Below are 19,509 nucleotides of genomic sequence, written 5' to 3' on the forward strand. Positions count from 1 at the left end.
CCCCCCCCACCCCGGGCTGCCCGGCACCGGACCTGAGAGGACGCGCAGGCCGGGGGGGCTGGACCCACGGGCGGCTCGGTCCCCGCTCCCGGCGGGACAGAGGGTGCCCGCCTGCCTGGAGCCCCGCGGGGTGGCCGGACTGGCCAGGGGCTGCCTTCCTGGTGAGCGGAGGTAGATGGAAGGGCCGAGAAGCCCCGTCTGCTCCATAGGAGCCAGCGCCAGATGCCCAGGCCGGGGACGCCGACGGGAGATGCCAGGACACGGCTTCCGACCAGACTGCACAACTCAGACTCGCACGCCGGGCACGGCCCCTCCAGACTCGGCCCGAGCGCGCTTCTAACTCAAACACACAGAGAAAAAGGTCTTTAAAAAAAGTTTTTATTTGAAGGCAAAACAGTAAAATCCACAAGAAATCGTTAACAGCACGTGTTTACGTTTTATCCTGAATCTGACACGTTTGAACAATTCACAGCTACAGGAAATCTAGAACAAAATCAAATTATTTTATCACATCAGGTTGAAAAGTTGGAGAGGACTCTGCATCTTATTGAAAAGAATTTTTCAAAAATGTTTCTGTACAAAGAGACGGCACCGCACGAGCTGCCCACAGACGCCAGGCGTGGCCGTCCCCAGGGCGGTGTCTGCTGCGCCCCTCCCCCCCGCCCGGCCAGGCCCCCCTCGCCGGCGGGGTGGGGCGGGCGGAGGCGCGGTGGGCTCGCTCTCCCCACCCCAGAGCGGAGCGGGCCGTCGGGTGAGCGCTGGTGTTGGGTTCCTCTAAGTGAGAAACACACGCAGAGACGCTAAGGGTGCAGGCTCTCCGAGGGCGTCACTCCGTGACCTGAAGATGCCTCAGATCAGCTTCCTTAGAACCTTTGTTTCTGCAGGGACCACGAGTGGCTAACGTTTGGGGACAAAATTTCAACTCAAACAACTAAAGTAACTGAACTACGGGCCGTGAGCACGTCTTAGAGGAATCAGGTTTCAAATTCTCACCTGGATCCTCTGAGAGCAACATTCCCTTCTCTAAAACTAAACATCTGGAGTAAAAATGAAAGCCCTGTGTAACTCTGCCAATCAGAAAAGGTCTGATTTTCTGTTTGTAACCGGCGCCTGGCCCGGGGCCCGTCCTCCACACGCTCCTCCCGGCCTAGGCGGAAGCTCCGAGCGGACTGCGGGGAGGTGTGAACAGCCGTGTCTTCAGGTGTCGGGAATTCGTATCCGGGGTGGAGGGTCTCGGGTTTCTCACTTCTCCGTCAAGGGAAGGAGGCTTGTGGCCGGGCGGCCGGGGCATCTCCGGGCGGGTTCTGGCTTCTATGGGAGAGCTGGTTTGCAGGCGGGGCCTGGGGCCCCCCACACTCTGGAGCACGGCCCTCTCCCTAGGCATGCTGTCGTCTTCCTTCTCTTCTGTCGCTCCCCAAGGATGGAGACTGACCACCGAGCTGTCCCTACCGTCTGTCACTGCCAGTAAGCCAGGAAAGTCCCAACGGCTCCTGCCCGCGGAGCGCCTACTTGCACTCGTCCCTGGCCTTCATGCGGGCAATGAAGGAGTAGCTCTTGTTCCGGCGGTAGTTCTCGTAGGGGTCGTCCAGGGCCACGCCCACACCCTTGTACTGGTCCCACTTGTCCCGGACGTCCCCCCCCTTGATGGGGTCCTGGATCCCTTGCTCTTTCACGCCGAGGCCACCAGATCCACTCCAGCCTTAAGAAGAAAGGGGGGAGGGCAGTTACAACCCACGGAAGTCGAAATCTGGCCCATTTATCCATGAACTTAAGCAAGACTTCACGTACAGAGCTGAATGACACGCGCCCGTGTGGTTTTACACACGTGAGGCGGCTGCGGTGAGAAAGAACGCGCAGCGAGAACTCGGCGGGTTCGCCCTTGCTAGTTCTGGCAGCGAGCCGGAACCTTCTCTGGCTCCCCAGCCCCGAAAGCCCAAAGCGGGTGGTGGTTCTTCCCAGGAACCTTACCCATTTTCACCAGCATCTGATGTCCTTTGTTCTCTTCCCCGAGCCTTGAATCAGGTATAGGAGGTGCTGAATTAGAACCCAGACCAGCCGAGGAACTAAAATTAAGACAGGTTACGTTTTTTAAAAAAGAGTCGATACATTTATTGGAATGAAAACTCTTAGAACATTACAGCGTGTGGCGGACGTGAACATTCACCAGCGTTAGAGGGGCACGCAGGGACACGCACACATCCTGGGTCTCTAGCCGCCTTCTCCGTCATCTTCGAGTGCCAGGTAGGGGAGCTCCCTCCCCTGGGCCCTGCCCCACACCGAGCAGCAAGGGCAGGTCGCACGGAACCCCCGACCGGCTCAGAGACAGCCCGGCCGCTACCTCACGCTTTACGACATTACCATCAACAGGTAAGAGCGAGGTGTGAGACGAGGAGGCGCCGCTGTCACTGTGCTAGAACTCGGGGTCCCTGAGGGCCCGCCTCAGCACGGGCCCCCGGGAGCGCATCTTCTAGCGACAGGTCCCAACACTGACAGCAAAGCGTCAGAGGGCTCCGGCGCGACCAGCGGTCACTGGACAGTTAAGACAGAAATCTTACGGCGGGGTGGGGCTCCTGGACCGCGACCGACGTCTCCTTCCTGGGGAGTAGGACTTGGAGCGCGAGCGGGAGCGGGAGCGGGAGCGGCTGCGGGACGAGCGGGAGCGGCTGCGGCTCCTGCGGGGAGGACAGAGCTGGCGGTGGGTGGCGGCCACGGGCACCCCACAGGGGCCTCGGCGGGCGCGCACGGCCCCCCGCCTACCTGGAGCGGGAGCGGGAATAGGAGCGCGAGCACGAGCGCGATCTGGACCTGGAGTACGAGCCCGATGACTTGGACGACCTCGAGTTGGAGCGGGAGGAAGAGCGCCCCCGGCTTTTGGATCTGCTCCGGGACCGTGAGGGGCCGCTGCAGAGAGAGGCCTGGTGAGCGGCAAGCCCCGAACTTTCCGGAAGACCCCAGGCGGGTGGGGCTGGGTGCAGACCTGCCCGGTCCCCTCAAGAGGACCAGGCTCCCAGCGCGCGGTTGATCACGCACGACGGCAAAGCTCTCTTGGGCGGGCGTCTTAGGCGTTAACGGGGGCCCTGCAGGAAAACCCACCGCAGACCCGAGCAGAGACAGGACCGTCCTCCCTCTGGCCCGGTGGGGGGACAGGACAGCCCGGGCATGGCTGGATGGCGGGTCCGTCAGGGCATCTGACGGTGGCCCAGGCAGGGGCCCGCTCTGGCTGGGGACGCGGGCCCACCGCGCGCGGGCACCCACGTGCTCACCTGTTGCGCTTTTCCTGGCCCTTCCTCCGCCGCGCCCGCATTTTTGCTCGAAAGAACTCGTAGAGGCCGTTCTGCTCCCAGCCTTCGCTGTAAGACAGGGGCGTTTCCTGTGTGACCCTGCCCACCTCCCTCCCGCCGGGAACTCGTGCAGGTCAGCAGGAGGAAACCCCAATGGACATGCGTCCGGGCGTGCGGCCCCCCTTCCCTCCCACCCTCGCTTGGACGCCCAGCAGGGTCCGGCACCGTGCGGGGAAGCAGGGCGGCAGGGCGCACGCCTGGCTCCTGTGCCTTTTCCACATCGATGTTTCCTGAAATAGCTCAGGTGGCTCCTACGACCTGTGATCTAACTGGGGACAAGGAGCTCTGACTCCTAGATGGACAGGCCTGTGAGCCAGCACCGGGCAGGAGGCGGTTCTAGCCGGACTGGTGACAAGTCCGCTGGAGGGTGTCCTGAGGGGGCTCATGACAAAGCCTGGGGCACACGGCTGCCAGCTTCTGAAACACGCCACGCCAGAGACAGCAACTTGCCCCAACGTGTCCCCACCAGAGAGGCCCTCCACTGAGAGCCGCCGTACGTGGGACACACGTTACCCACGGCCAGGGGAGCGACGGGCCCGAACTCGGCCTGGCTTTACACGCCGCCCCCTTCCTCACCTGGGCCTCCCACCACCCCGGGCAGAAGACACCCGTGGGCATGAAGCAAACTCGGGGAGGTCAGGCCAGGAGAGGGGACAGAGGCCACCCCCCCCGAGCGCCGTACCTGTTCCTGGGCCTGTCGTGGGAGGGGGGGCTGTAAAAGGCCTCCACGGCCGCCAGCAGCCTCTCGCTGGGCGGCATAGGGGGCGGGAGGCGGATGTCTTTTGGGTCCAAAGGCTTGTACTCGTGGTCTTCCAGCTGCAGTGGGGAACACAGCTGTCAGGCCCCCCGTGCCAGAGCCGCCCTCAGGCCCACCCGGGGTGCTGCGGCGACCGGGGAGCAGGGCCGGGGGCACACAGGGTTACCCCACCAAGGCTGCTGCCACGCCAATGATCTGACTCCTAAGTGAGGCGGCAGAGGACTTCCTTGGGGCCAATAAAGGTCTCTCCAGAAAACATCTGAGACACAGCCTCCAAGCTGAGGTGACGGAAAGACCCCTCGGTTTCCTCAGACACGATACGGGTCCCAGATGCCGCCACCCGCACACTCTGCCCCGTGCTCCCGAGTCCTACCCCGGGACCCCCAAGCAGGGAACCCGCTCGCCAGAAGCCAGCTCAGCTCGCCCTGCTGCCCCAGCGTGGCCCTTCTCAACCTCCGGTCTGATGGCGGCTCCTCCCTCAGGTCTCCGGAGCTGCTCCCGATCGGCCTCGCCGCCCCCCCCCCGCGCTGCCCCTCCCATGGCCCCCGCAGGCCCAGCTCAGAGGCTGCCCCCTTCTCTGAGAAAGCCCTCCACTGTCGGCCCCGGACAAGGTAGCTTCCCAGGGCCAGGACCAAGAGGGACCCGCACCTCGCACCCGGCCCGGCCCACTCACGGCCACAAGGCGAGCAGCCCACCGGGAGGGACGTGCGGAGCAAGCAGAGGGGACACAGGCCTTGCTCGTTTTGCCTCAGGAATTCAAGATGAGGAAGAGGCACCGGCTCAGACGCATTCCCACTGACTAGTCACGTTTGCTGGGCGTAGCAACAAGCGGGAAGGGGACCTGGGAAGCAGCGTCTGTCCCCTGCCGGGAAATGGGTGCCACGCACGAACTTCTCACAGGGAGGCCGAGGAACTGGCACGAGTGTGTGCTACGAAGCTGGGTGCTCGCCGTGGCGACGTTACCTTCACGAGGGGGGCCATCAGCCCCGCGGGCAGATCGAAGTAGGGCACGTTGGGCACCAGGCTAGGGTCGTCGTGGTTGATGTGGGGAGGGCCCTGTCGCCGCATGTGGGGGGGGCTGCCCGTTGAAGCCATGGGGAGGAGGGCCGAAGTCGGGGTGCTGGGGACCACCCCAGGGTGGGTGCTCGTTGATCCCAGGATGAGGCATGCGGTGGCCAGGGTGGTGGTGAGGGGGTCCCATCTCTGCAAAACAGAAACTCCTCTCAGGCCTACCGGGCAGTCGTGTGCTGGGTGGTGCCGACGGCGCAGTCAAGATGTGCAAGGGGACGGGTGCCCGGGCAGGGGGCTTCGATGAGGGGGCCCAACCTGCCTCTGGGCAGTGCTGCCCAGCACTCCTCTCCCGCTGCTGCTCGCCGCCCAGGGTGATGTAGCCAGGTGGGGAGGGGCTGGGCCTGGGCGGACCTGTCCTGCACCCACACCACGACCCAAGGTGGAAGGAGGAACAAGGGAAAAATCACAAAATCTTAAAGTAGCAACATTACGGGCCGGATCGGTATCGCTGTATTTGGAGACAGGGCATTTTAAAAAGGTGATTCGCTTGAGGTGAGATCCCGCAGGTGGGCCCCGATCCGATGTAACTGGCATCCTGCTAAGGGGCACGGGAAACCGATGCGCCCAGAGGGAGGAGGATGTGAAGATGGGGAGAAGACCCCATGGTCTCAGATTCCCAGCCCCCAGAGCTGGGGGGAAGCTGCCCGCTGGGCGCGCGTTGATACCACAGCCCGGGAAGCACGTACCGGCCATACGTGTGCTCGGTGGTCTCGGCTCAATTTGTAGCCGAGAACGGAGTTTAAAGTAAAAATAGCAGCAGCAAGAGAGTAGAAACGAATTTTTTTTTTAAAAAAGAAAAATCAAGAAGTCTAGAGATCCTTCAAAGAAAAGCAATGAAAAAAGCTGGTGAAAACAGCGAGACAGGGAACGGGGAAGGGCCCCGCAGGCGCCATGGGTCCTGAACCCCCTGCCCTGCCCGCCCGTCCGCTGCAGGGCTTACAAGCGACTCTCCTTCCGGAGGACCCTTGTCCTTCCCCCTCCCCGGGTGCATGGGCAGCGGGAACGGGACCTCACCTCTACAGCCGCCCAGTGTGTGCCACGTGCCTGCACCCAGGCTGCCCGTCTGTCTCCCCACTTTCCCCAGGGCCCAGACGGGGCTTCTATACCATCCCAGGACCCCCCCCGCCCCGCCCCACCCTGCCCCCGGCTTGTCACCCTGACTCAGGGGACCTCCCAGGTCCCGCAGTGATGACGTGAAGCAGCACCACCCGGGGAACAAGGGGGCAGGACGGGGGCCGGTCCCCGCGGAGGGCACCCTGGCACTCACCAGCAGGGAAGTCCCCCTGGGGGTAGTCGAAGCGGTGAGGGTAGGGCGGCCGCTCAAAGGGGTGCCGTGGGGGGAAGTCGTCCTGCATGAAGCGGGGCGGGAAGCGGTTGAAGTTATGGGGGTGCGGTGGCTGGTTGAACTGCGGGTGCTGCTGGTGTGGCGGGAAGGGGCCCCGGAAGTGCGGCGGCCGCTGCATGCGGAAGGGCGGCTCGCGCTGGCCCCCGCCCCACGGCGGCTGCTCGTGCTGGCTGTTCCAGGGGCCCTCGAACTGGCTGTTCCAGTTGGGGTCTGGCTGGCTGTTCCAGGGCGCGTCGCGCTGGCCGTTCCAGCCGGGGTCCCCGCGCTGCTCGCCCCACATGCCCTCGTGGCTGTTGTTCCAGGGCGGACAGTGGGGCGGCCCGCCCTGATGGTGCGGGTAGGGCGGCTGCTCAGGAGGCTGCAAGGCAAGGGGCGGACGTGAGCCCCTCCCGAGGCCTGGCTAGCCGCCGGCCACACATCCACGGCGTGGCTCTCCAACCATGGAGGCGACCCGGCCCTGGCCCCAGTGCTGCCTCCTTCGCTCTGCCGTGCAGCGGGGGCTGGGGTGCCTGGGCTCAGACACCGAGGGTTTCCCATGCCCACACCCAAGCTGGGCAGGCCCCCAGTGCCAGGGATCCCAACACTCCCAGCTCGGCTGCCTGATCCGGAAGCTGCCCGGCGCACTCCGGTTCCCGTGCCCCTGGGTGGCCGGTGCAGAGCTGCATCCCCCACGGCTTGCAGAGTGCAGGGAGGAGCTGGGCCCCAGGGACCCACACGACAGCCCCTTCCCTGTCACGTTCCCCCCTGCCCTGCGTGGTCTTCTGGGTCACCTCCCATATTGACTACTTGCTCTCAAATCCTGTCGCGGGAAATGTCTTTCTGTGGGTGGGAGAGAACATAAGCTCTGGATCTCAGCTGCTGCTGTGAGACTTAAAACTGGGATTTTAACTCCAAACTCAGGGCCAGGGTGGGATAAGCCTAGGAGTGGATGACCAGGGGGCCCATCTTCAGGGTCACAGCTGGTTGGCCCCGCGGAATGCCCACACAGAGGCGGGCCTGGGCCACACCACACCCTCAGGTCTTTCAAGAAATCAGAAAGCCAGATTCTAAATACGGGAATTATTTCGGAGGGCCTGGGCCGCTCAGTCGGTTAGGCATCCGACTCTCAATCTCAGCTCAGATCATGATCTTGGGGCCGCTGAGTTCAAGCCCTGCACTGGGCTCCACGCTGGGTGTGGAGCCTACCAAAAATCTAATCAAATCAAATCAGTAAGTCAATATTTTAAAAACGTTACTTCAAAATGTGTAAGATCCCACGTGGGCAGGCCAGGCCAAGAGTACCTCTGCCCCAGGGCAGACCCTCAGCGAGGGGACCCTTGTCATCATGAGCCCATCCCACAAGCCCCCAGAAAGAAGGCTGACCCTGGAGACACCTACACAAGGGGTATGAGAACTGTTCCCTCATCAGACGGTGCCCATAAAATGCCTGATACCACATGGCTCACAACTGGCATTCATAGGTGGGAGCTGATTTTACGGGGATACCCAATCTTTTGTGAAATTAAGTAATCTCTTCTCCTGAACCTCAGGTTTGGGGCGGGGAGGGGTACAATGGGCAACTCAAAGCCATAAGCCCCACTTGTCAGTCCAGAGCCCTCCCTCCCAGCCTCCCCAGTCACCTGGCAGGGCCGCAACCACTAGGCCCCGTCAAGGGGAAGGTGGACGTCCAGGAAAGGCCCGGGCTGTGCCCAAAGGCTCCACTGGATCAGATCCAGTGGCCAGAGAGCAAGTGGATGCTTCCAGTGTTTCCCAGTCATGCTAAGCTGGATGAGATGACCCCTGCCCTGGCCTAGAAGTTTCTGACCCCAAAGAACCAGAGGGAGTGACCAGCATCTCTGCCCCAGAAAGCACCGCCGGCCCTACATGTCCGACCTTCCCTTTCCTCATGCAAGCACAATGTTCTTTCCAAGGAGACAAAATGTTGGCCCCGTGCTGGCTGAACCAGTTAGAAAGAGGACAGAAACCGCTCACCTTGCTGTATTTGACCATTTGAAATTGCCCAGCCCTCATAGGAACACAGGAACCAATGTTCCTAAGAGGCCCGGGTGGTCAGCACCGGTCGGGTGTGAAGCCCTGTCCTGGCCTGTCCCCACCTGCCCAGCCTGGGCCCCGCTGCAGAAATCTCCGTTTCCCCAGCAAGCCACTACCAGCCCGCTGACCCACACAGGAGAGGGTCCACCCGCCCCCACAAGTCTGGGAAAATACCTGCTGCTGGCCCCAAGGAGCGACGGGATGAGGCTGGTCAAACCACGGGGGCTTGTTGGGTGGGATCTGATCGTGGGGCCCAGGGCCCCGGGGGCCGCCAGACGCAGGATCCTGGACTCCTCCCGAGCCGTCATACTCAGAGGAGCCGGGCATCTGGATGGGAGGCTTGCTGTCATCTAGAGCCAGGCAAGAGGCTGGTTAGCGGGGGCCGTGGTCAGCGAGCACCGCCTGAAACCACGTTCAGCAACCATCCAGGACCAACCCAGGCTGGGCCTTTACGTCTCGGAAAATCCTTGCTGCGTGAGCCCACCCGAAATTGATGGCTCCAGGAGGGCGGCGAGCGGCGGGGAGGCTGACCTCACACGGGGCACGCCCCCTTCTTTGAAATCTTAACTTACTCTGTACCTATTCCAGCTTGCTCAAAAATTTTCATTACTGAATTTTATTAAAAACCCTTTCTGCGTCTACTTGAAAGATCATTTTTTCCCACCTCATTTGTCTCATGAGACTTCTAAGTGCTAAACCATCCTTGCACATTCCTGGGGCAAATTCTCTCTCATCATGGTGTATCTTTTTTAATGCTTTGCTAGATTTCAGGTGTGAAGTATTTCTACATCTTTGTTCAAAAGGGATGCTGCCTGATATCCATGCTTCCTTTTCTTTGTTCATCTGGTATAAAGTTAGCCTGGTCTCGAAAGCTGATTTGGGCAGCTTTTTCTCTGTGTTCTCTGGGATGGTTGTACAGGAAAGGAATTCCCTGAGCTGTAAGGTTTGGTGGCATTTGCATATGAAATCCTTGGGCCTGGTGTTTGGGAACAGGTTAGAATCCGGCCCTAGAACCAGGCCCACAGAACCAGAGCCCTTGTTTGGGGGAGAGGCTGCTTTCTTGGAGCGGCCCCCCAGGGAGCCCCGTACCAGGCTGGGTGGTTGGCGGGATGGCAGGGGCAGGCGTGGGGGCCGGTGGCGGGGCAGGTGGCGGCGGGGTGGCCTTGACCTCGGCCTCCATTTGTGGCATCTGAATTTGCTGCTGCTGCTGCTGGGCCAGGCTGTTGACGAACTCCTCGTGCTGCGTCTTCAGGGTCTGGATCTGCTGCTGGAAGGCGAGCTGCACCGGCTGGACCACCGAGGAGTACTCATTGATGAGTGTCGCCTGGCAGGGAGAGCGGAGAGCGGCCGGCACTCGGGACGGACTCCTCGGGGCCTGCTGCCGATCCCACCCCTTCTGGAGCCACTCAGGGAACAAGCCCTGGAAAGCCCGGGGAGCTCGGAGCAATACAGTCTAGACAAGCACAGAGCATCTCACTCTAGCCCAAAGCTGGTCACGAGAATGCTAGATTCAGCGAGGTTTGGGAGTCCCTGCTAATGGGAAGGCGCGACGACAGCCGCACCCTGTCCTATCACACGACCGTTACAGACACGACCTGGACAAGCGTTCCAGGCCGCCGTCACGGGCCGTGCCGCTCACTCGCCGCCCGGCTTTGAGCAAGTCCTAACCTCGCTGAGCCTCGGTTTCCTCAGCTGTAAAATAGAACAGTAACAGGACCCCCCTCCAAGAATTTTGGAGGAGAACTCAGTGAGGTAACGGGAAGGGACTAGGGCAGCTGAGTAAACATGAGTGGCGGTCACCAACTCAGGAGGGACAAAGCAGTTCACACCACTGTGATAGGCTGCAATAAGTCTGCTGCTTTATATAACAACAAAAAAGGGGGGAAAAATTTTAAAAGCGTAACACGCATGTTCCTCACTGGCCTGAGTATGAAAGCTTCTCCCCTGTGGGGAGGGGGGTGTTCCAGACCATCACAGAGAAACAGTCAACACAGCTTCCAACATTCAACCAGATCCTTGCAGGAAAAAACGACCGCTCTCAGCCTGAGAAAAGGGGCCATGAGCTCTACCTTTTCTTCTAGCAGCTGCGGATGGGGCCGCGATGCCGGCACCACAGCAGAGGTGACCAAGGAGACCTGGCCGGCCCCCCACCCCCGTCCTCTGAGCAGATGCCTCCCCGGAGAGAAGGCAGACGTGCACACGGGGAACGCTGCCTACGCACAACGTGACCGCGGCAGCCTAGACGACACCGAGGCTTGCTTACGCTTCCGTCACGCAGAAGCCAGCCCGGAGGACCAGAGCCGACGGGCCAAAGACACCGCCAGCAGCCGTGCCTGGGCAGGGCAAGCTGGCCACAGGGGCGCCAGGAAAAGCAGTCCGGTGGGCTCACCTGGGAAGGGCTCACTGGTCACGGTGGATGGGACAGGAGCCCCCAGAGGCTGCCGCTCACCACCAGTCCAGACACAGGTGGGAGCCCGTCTGGAAAATGCTACCTGGCCTCTGAGCTCACCAGCCCACCAGCCGTCCCCAGCCCCTCAGGCGGGGGCTGCAGGCCGCCTAACTTCCGGGAGCGTGCTGTGGTGGTGGCCGCCACTCCCTCTGCACATAGCCACCCCGGTCCCAGGGCGCCATGCGGGTGGGGAGGGCACCCACCTGGTACTGGCCGAGCCCCAGGGCCGGGCTCTGTAGCTGCTGGATGATGGAGTCGTCAAAATAGCCGTTCTTCTCCCAGAGCTGCAGGAGCTGGGTGTGGGGCAGGAGGGGGAGGCCGCGTCAGCAGGAAAACCAGCGTGCCCCGTCCCCCCCGCCTTCCCTCTCCCGGCTGCCCCACGTACCCGGGCGATCTTTTGCTGCTTGTCCTCCTCTACGGCCAAGAAGCTGGTGCAGTAGATGGGCACCACGACTTTCTGCAGGGCGGCCAGCAGCTCCCTGGCCTGCTTGCGCTGGCTGTGAGGGAGAGACCTTCCGCGCGTCAGGGCCCTGGGGCGGGACCCGGCCACGCGCCCGTTACCACTGCGGCTCCAGCCACAGCACCCTCTGCCTTCTCGGGACGCGGGCTGGGCTCCCTACAAGACCTGTGCTGGCGCCTGGGCCCAAGGGACAGGCCGACAGCAGTGGGAGGAGGCAAAGAGCAGCCTGGGGACCTTCAGAGCAAGGGCTATCACCCTGGTCTCATCAGAAAAATAAGCCTTCCCTCCCGGGGTGGCGCAAGCACACACAGACCCACAGACCCGAGGCCCGTAGGAGCCCCAGCTGTCCACGTGGCCTCCCTCAGCCCTGTCACCCCCTGTGCACAAGACCTCGGCTTTAGCCCCGCTTTCGGGAGGCAGAGGGAGCGTGTGGGCACGCCAGGCAGCCTGCCCTCCCATCCTCCCGGGGGCGCTGCGGAGGCCCCTGGGGCTGTGCCGTAAGGCGGCAGAGGCCGATGGCACGCATGTGGCCTCCTGGAGGAGGATGCGGGGTCGGAGGCGAGCAGCCAGAAGCCCTCCCGGCACCAAGCTCACCAAGGGTGCTCAGAGCCAGCAGTGAGTGCGGGGCTGGGACGCCGGGACAGGGAGGGGAGGGGGGACAGGGTGAGCGGCACGCGGCTTCTGGGCAGAGCACAGCTCAGGAGCGGCACAGCTGGACAACTGCCAGCAACGGGCCATGGCCCTGCAGAGCTGCCCTGGTCAGCAGAGCGGCTGGTGGAAGCAGGAGAGCCAAGAAGGTTCTGAGCGGCTGCCGACCTCCCAACAGCAGAGAAATAAAGGAGGGACGAGGCAGGGAGTGGCCAGTGTGGCACAGGAAACGGGGAGCGGAGGGGCGGGGACCCGGGCTGCGCACGCGCACAGCAGGAGATGGGGCGAGATGGGGGAAGGGTGGGGGAGAGGCAGAGTCCGTTTCTGCTGCTCTCACGGGAGCCGTCCCCTTCGGCCAGGCCAAGCTCAAAGCCAAACTTGACAGCCAGTCCGGACGGCTGAGCGCCAGCCTCGCCAGCAACGTGCGCTTCCGCCGGTCCCCTCCCCGGGCCTGCTCCGGCCCAGGTGTCTGGGTTTGTTAAGTGAACCTCTATCATAAGGGACCAGACGCGGCACAGGAGCAAACACCGGCCTGGCCTTGGGAGGGCTGGGGGGAGGGGGGCGGGGGGCTGGTCTCAGCAGGGTGGGACAGAGGGTAGCAGAGGACCCCACGGGGGGGACCCTGCAGCAGAGTCAGGTGACAGGGCGGCGTCTGTGTGTAGATCACGCGAAGAGAAGCTGGCACTGGATACAGACGGATGCGGAAAGACACCCAGAGGCTGCCCCAAGGAGAGCGAGGAGGGGACAGTGGCCCATGTGAAGTGAAGCGTCCAGGGAAGGGGCCAAGATGTATTGGGGTGGGCTGTCCTCCCGACGGAGAGCTCCTGGCTCAGACCAACCCTCCTCTAGGGTCTTTGGACAGGTGGCCCCCACAGTCCCAGGACAGGCCAGGCTACTGAGCACAGCACGGCAGCCCAGTAGTGGGCCAGAAAGAGCGAGAGGAAAGGCGGGGTGTGGCGGGGCCCTCACCAGTGGTGCAGGACATCGTTGATCAGGTAGATGAGGTGCAGCCGCAGCTCGAAGTGCGCCCCGTCGGCTGTGATGCGGTTCCGGAGGTGGCCCGCCATCAGCTCACAGTGCGGGGGGGGACTTGGCGTTGCTGAACATCCAGTTCTTCCCGGCCTGCAACAGCCAGGCTGATGGTGAGCTGGAGCGTGTGCAGGCGCCCGGGAGGGTGAGGGCACACCCCGAGGGCGTGGTGGCCCAGGGCTCGGGCACACCGAGGCTGCTGCCTGCCTCCTGGCTCCGTCTTGGCCCCGCGAGCAGCACACCTCGCCCACGTGCTGTCCTGCCCACGGTGCTCACAAGGGAAGGGGAGGGACAGACAGGGCTCCCCTAGAGCAGTCCCAGCCTGCAGCGGGCTCCCCCCCTCAACAGGAGCACCAAGTTCTGGGAGCACCCCCGCCCCCCCCAGCCCCCACCTCCCCTCACCGAGATGGCATCTTTGGTACATGTGTCGATGATGGGTTGCAACAGGTTGTCAAACTCATTCATGTCCAACTGGGTCTCCTCCAGGAGCTTCTGCATCTGCTGCTCTACGGCATGGGCCACAGCCGCGGTCACCTGCTCCTGGGAGGCCGAGCAGGATGGAGACTGCGTGAGGAGGGACCTCGGCCCAGGACGAGCCTGGTCCATCTGTGCCCTGCCTCCCAGCACCAGGAGGTCACACTCAAAGCCTGACACAGGTATCTGGGACAGTCATGGTCACGGTCATGGACACGGCAAGCAGAGGATAAAGACAGGACACAGCAGGAAATGACGTCTGCCCCGAGGTGACGGATAGAAAAAAAACGAACACCCAGAAGAACGAGGAACCTCAGCAAATCAATTCAACAAAAACAAAGAAAACCGAGGGATAGGTGTGGACAAACAACATCACTGACAGGACATCCAGACCGTCGCCAGTCAAGGGAAAGGAGGGCCACCGCACTAGCCGTCAGGGACACGGGGCCCTGCACTAGATCCACGCACTGGGAAGTGGCCGCCGGGCCACCCGGTCCCCCATGAGCTCTGTGTGGAAACAGAGGGGGAAACGGACGGGGAGCTTTCTAGAAGGTTTTGTTTTCAGCAAAATCACGGTAATTTTACATCTGTATCCAGTAATAAAAGCGCGGCTAGTGTTTCAGAGGTCTTATTTTTTACTCGTTTTGTTTTTCTGGCAATTCATCCTGTTGCACTCGGCCAAAAACTCAGACGATGACAAACCAGGACAAAAGGGTCCTTCCCCACGACAGCCTGGGGCGACCTAGCGAGGAGCCCGAGCCAAGGGCACCAGAGGCCACCTGGACTTCACGGTTACACAGTTTCCAACGTGCGCCACCCCCCCAACCTTGGGTGTCCATCCCCGCACAAAGGGTGTCGTGCATCAAAGAGTTTGTGGCATGATTTCACCCACAAGAAGCAGCAACCCGTGCCCAGCATCAGGGTCGAGCTGAACACACCACACGTGGCGGCAGCCCCGTCCTCCTGCTGACGAGTGGTGAGGAACTCTTCTGACATATGAGGCAGGCGCAGGCTGAGCTCCAGGTAGCCAGCTCAGGACCCGGAGGGGAAGCGGGAGGGGAAGCGGGAGGGAGCGGGAAGAGGAGCAGGCCCGTACCTGTCTGAGGGCTAACAGGTGCTGCTCCTGCTGCTGCAGGTTCCACTGGCTCTGCTGGATGAGCTCGTCCATGGATGGGGCTCCCTGGGCCGGTGGGATGGGCGCAGCCGGGGCCAGCGGGGGCTGCGGCAGGGGAGGCAGCGCCGCGGCCGGCTCCAGCTCCGGGGCCTGCTGCTTGCAGATGACTGGCGGGAGAGGAGGAAAGGCGGCCCCCATGAGGAGGTGGCCCCTCGGCTGCTGCTCAGGCAGCTCCAAGCCAGAGACTGCCCCTGCCGATCCTCGCCACCCACAAGAGGACCCCGGTGCCGCACTGCAGCCCCCTCGCTCTGCGCCCGGCCCCCCCACTCACAGGGCCCAAGCCCTGGACCCTTTCCGGTGGGACGTCACCTTGCCCCTCTCCCGCCCACCATCTGGCCTGGCCCAGCGGCCTTCCAGCTGAGACCAAGCCCATCCCCCTCCACCCCTCACCCAGGCCGGAGCCTCGGCTGAACCCAGACCATGGCCACTGGCGGACAAACGGCCCTCCCCAAGGGTGTCTCTCGTGTCCCGTCCCTGCCACCTCCTCAGCAGCTTCTGTCTGTAAAAACTCTCCCTTTGCCTCCTGGCCCTCTGGCAACGGTCTTATAGCTGAGACTCATCTTCAATCCTTCAGCTCCCGTTTAGGTCGGCCCATGGCCGTCTGGCTGTGCATCCCCACCCCGGGCCACCGTGGACATCCTTCCTCAGCCCCATGGCCCCATCTCAGGTCCTTGTCTCACGTGGCCTGTGTGGCCACCCCCAGGCCCCTCTGTCTTCCTCTGCCGGACCCCTGAATGCGGGGATGCCTGGTCTGCCCTCTCCCCTTGGCCAGCCACAGGGCAGTGGGACACAGGAGCTGCGAGGCGGCAGTTACTGCGTGCGAGCCACGCTCCTTCCTCTACCATCTCCTGGAGTCCTTGCGCGATGGATCTGATCACGGACCAGACAGCCCACTGACCTTCCAAAGGCACCGCACACAGGCCCGCGTGTCCTCTCGCCACGTGCGCCCCTCCCCACGTGCTCCCCTCCCGGCCCCCGTGGCTGGCAAGGCTATGCCCACACCCGGAGCCCAGAAGATCCGGGCACTTCTTTCTCCCTTGCACCTCGCACTAACAAGCCACCCCGTGTAGTGAAGTCAGGCTCCTAGATGACACTCCAGCCTGTGTCCCTGCCGTGACCCTGCTGTCACCTGCATCATCCTTGGAACTGATCTCCCTGCGTCGGGTCCCGCCCCTGTACTTCTCAACAGCATGGCCGGAGGCTGCTGTTTCACGTGCGGTCTGAGGGCCGGCCCTGGGCAAAACCCGGACCAGTCAAAGTATAGACGTGCCAAGGGATCCTTCTGGCACCTTTATAGCAACTCGATGTTTCACAGATCACGTTTTACTGTATTTTGCAAAAGTGTACTTTCCACAACAGGTTGGAAGTACTACAAAACGAAAAATAAAAGCTAGTCCTTCACTGGACTTTGCAAAGCGCCATTCTAGAAAAGCCTCGGGGCTCACTCTTCTCAAACTACCCAGGTGCAGCGCCAGCTACAGTGGCTAAGCCCGCTCCACGACCCAGTCCTGAAATCCTCCAGGGCCTCCCCAAAGCTTCTGGGAGAACTCCTAAGTCCTCGGCCAGCCAGCCCTCCCTCCTCTGCACCCGGGCCTCTCCAGCACCCCCCTTTCTCTGGGCTTTAGCCACCCTGAGCTATTGCCCCCCACTCCCAGCCCAAGGCTCTTTCCTCGGCCTGAACACTTTTCTCTTCTTTGTTTCCATCTGGCTAACTCCAACACATTCTTTAATCTCAGCTGAAACGTTGTTGCCTGCAGAAGGCATTTCCTGAACCCCCATCTCCCCCTGCTAGAAGCACCGTATCCTTCCCCCCATTACAGTATCAAGTCCTAAGTGGCCTCTGATTTCTGACCCTCCAAGGAGGGAGTGGGCTCCCCTTGCAGGGAAAACAGCGTCTTACCTCACGGTCACGCGAACCAAAGTCTTCCTCTGCCGGGTTATGCCACCCTCATCAATATCCGACTGATGCCCCAGTTAATGAATTCTACCCCTTAACCCCACTGCCCCCATGCCCACTCCCTCCTACTCAACCTGCTGACCTAATTCAGACCTTACCATCAACCGCCCTGTTCATTCACCTGCAGACCTCCCCGGTCTGCAGCCTCCACTCACGCCCCCTCCAGCCTGTCCTCTACACTGGCCACACAAACCTGACCCACCTCTCCCTTCTTTCAAACTCTCCTGTGGCTTTCCACCGCCTATAGCAGCAGTTTTCAAAGTGATGTGCTGGGGCTAAGGAATGGTTGCTCCAAAAACACTTAAGTGCATACAACAATTTGCCTACAATTTTAGGCAAATCTCCCCCACCCCCACCTCAAACCTAACTGGGCACCAGACGACACCCTAGACTGTGGGAGAAAACCCGAACTTTCCCCCAGGCATTTGCCACTCCAGATCAAACCCTTCCCCCCTCTACACACGTTCTATGCTCCAGCCATGCTGGGCCTCTCATGATTTCTCTTACCGCTCCCTAAACACATGTATTTATTCAAACCACAGCACTTTTGCTGTTTCTCACAAACTTTTTATTGAACACCTACTAAGTCCCATGTAGTAGGGCACAACAATGACCCAAACAAGGTCTGGTTGGCCTCAGGGAGCTTGTAGTCTAGGAAAGATTCACCTTTCAATGCCCATCTACTTGGCAGCCCCCTGCTCATTCATTCAAACACTGTATCTAGAAATGTGGTATGGAACAAGACAAATGTGGGCTCTGCCCTCAGGGACCCCAGCACCTGGTGACTATTTATCTATTATTCAAAGGCCAGCTGTGATTCTTAAACCCACCTTAAACTCTTTTGAGGTCAGGGCTGGCATCCTGATACCCAACCCGGTAAACATCGATAACCATCTGACAAAAACTAAAACCCAAAGAACAAGTCTTTTGGGTCTGGACTGCAAACACCTGAAATGCACAAAAATCTTGCTAGACCGTCTACACAGAGAGCTCACAATGGGTGCTGGACAGTGCCTGCCAGGAGGGTCCCGGTCCAGCTTCTCTCACTTCCACCCTAGAAAACACCGAAACAGCCACTCTACTTCTGCTGACCTAAGTCATCACATCTGCAAAAACGACAGAGAAATCCCTGATCCGGAGCCCAGGAGAAGGATCGATAACCTCATTCTCCATTACACTCGGGCCCAGCAGCCGCTAGGTGCAGGGCCCTGGGAACAGCGGAAGGCATCAAGAAGGCCCAGCTGCCCCATTTTCAGAGACAGAGCATGCGGCCCACAAGAAGGCGGTTTGTGGCAGAGCCCGAACTGGAGTCGGAGAAAGGAATCGCTGGAAGGGACGGCCTGAGAGCTGGAGAGAACTCACGCTGCTGCTGCTCCAGCGCCAGCTTGCACTTATAGTAACTGTAGAACTCGCCTCCGAACAGAAACGAGAATTTCGGGTTGTCCTTTTGCTTCTCCATCGTCATCTTCTCAAACTCGGGCCCGTTGCGAGCCACGAACTGGGCCAGCTTGTCGATGACATTTCGAAGTTCCTGGTCTGAAGGACGGAGAAAAGGCCACGCGGGGCGTCAGCGAGGACCGCCCAAATCCGGGGGCCCTGGTGTCCCAGCCCCCGTCCGCCGGGCCGGGGTCCCTAGGGTTGGGCTCCAGAGAGGCCGCCCTTGTACGGGTCCCGATAGGGGCCACACGCGCGCCGGGGATGCGGGGACCCGCGGGAGAGGCCGCAGGCGAACCCGGGAGGCCGAGCCCCGCCCCCTCCTAGGCCCGGAAACCCCGGAAGGCGGGGAGGGCCAAGAAGGGATTCCAGGGAGAGAGGAACGGTCCCCGAGCCCAGGCTGGGCCTCACCGTCGGGCGGCAGAGGCATCTCCATGGCTCCGGCCGCAGGGAACGTCCTCCGGCGCCTCACGATCGCCCACCAGCCCCGTCTGCGGAAGCCGGCCGGAAGTGGCGCGAGGGAGCCGTTTACGGCTGGCCTCGCGGGCTGCTTCCGCCCTCCACTTACGGCCGTCGCCGGGAAACCGCGGAAGTGAGGGCAGAAGGCCGGCGGGAAGAAGCCGCGCGAGGCCGGGCGCGCGGTAGGGGCTAGCGATGCGCACGCGCAGGGGCTTTCCCGCGCTTGCGCGGGGTGGGCCGATGTCGCGCTACGCCCGGGAACGGCTGGAACGGCGCAGACTACCGTTAGCCACGGCCGCGGCGTCCTCCCTGCCTCGCGTCGTAGACGGAGGGCCTGGCAGGCCGCGTTCTCCGCTGGACCAGGGCTCTGGGGAGTTCCTCCCCGCGGGGCTGCGGTGAGAAGACTACGAGGTGAGGTGCGTCCGGAGAGGCTCCCGGGCCGCGACGCCGGGAAGTAGAACCGGGAGGCGACGGGCGTGGAGGGGATGGAACTGGGCTATTGAGGTTCCCAAGATCCTCCCGCTCAGTTTCTTTCGCTCGACCCAACGCTTTGGTAAGGAAGACTTTGGGGCGGGGGACCTCTCCACCCCTGTCGGCCTCACCCTGCGTCCCCCTTGGGGCTCGCCGGGCTTTGGTGCAGTCATTTGAGACGCGTGGAATGAGCGCCCACGACCTGCGGGTGCCCGGCCTTCTAGACTGCGCGCCCAGAGCGCACGGCGCGCCTTCCTCAGAGATGCAGTCACATTGCTTCTCAAATGACTAAGCGAACGTGTGCTCGTGGTGGGGAAAGAGAACGATGGCAAGCCGCAGTAAATGTTAGCATAGACTGGACATCCCGGTAATCCGACCTTCCTGAGAGTGCCATTGTTAACACTTGGTT

At 61.8% G+C, this 19,509-nt stretch overlaps 1 protein-coding gene across 1 annotated transcript; it reads right to left on the reverse strand.

Moving 5' to 3' along the window:
- Positions 1 to 81: 81 nt before the first annotated feature.
- Positions 82 to 18,693, reverse strand: CHERP (calcium homeostasis endoplasmic reticulum protein). Its single transcript, XM_032412318.1, is given in 19 exon segments — positions 82 to 1,699; positions 1,969 to 2,063; positions 2,556 to 2,672; positions 2,758 to 2,901; positions 3,264 to 3,350; positions 4,024 to 4,157; positions 5,062 to 5,175; positions 5,177 to 5,301; positions 6,437 to 6,872; positions 8,720 to 8,895; positions 9,635 to 9,869; positions 11,198 to 11,287; positions 11,380 to 11,491; positions 13,072 to 13,187; positions 13,189 to 13,224; positions 13,534 to 13,671; positions 14,702 to 14,886; positions 18,099 to 18,272; positions 18,582 to 18,693. Coding segments are annotated over 19 exon segments (2,733 nt in total). The 5' UTR covers positions 18,607 to 18,693; the 3' UTR covers positions 82 to 1,505.
- Between the last annotated feature and the right edge of the window lie 816 nt (positions 18,694 to 19,509).

The sequence above is a fragment of the Phoca vitulina genome, unplaced genomic scaffold, assembly GCF_004348235.1.
Source record: "Phoca vitulina isolate PV1807 unplaced genomic scaffold, GSC_HSeal_1.0 scaffold13, whole genome shotgun sequence".
Lineage (NCBI taxonomy): Eukaryota > Metazoa > Chordata > Mammalia > Carnivora > Phocidae > Phoca > Phoca vitulina.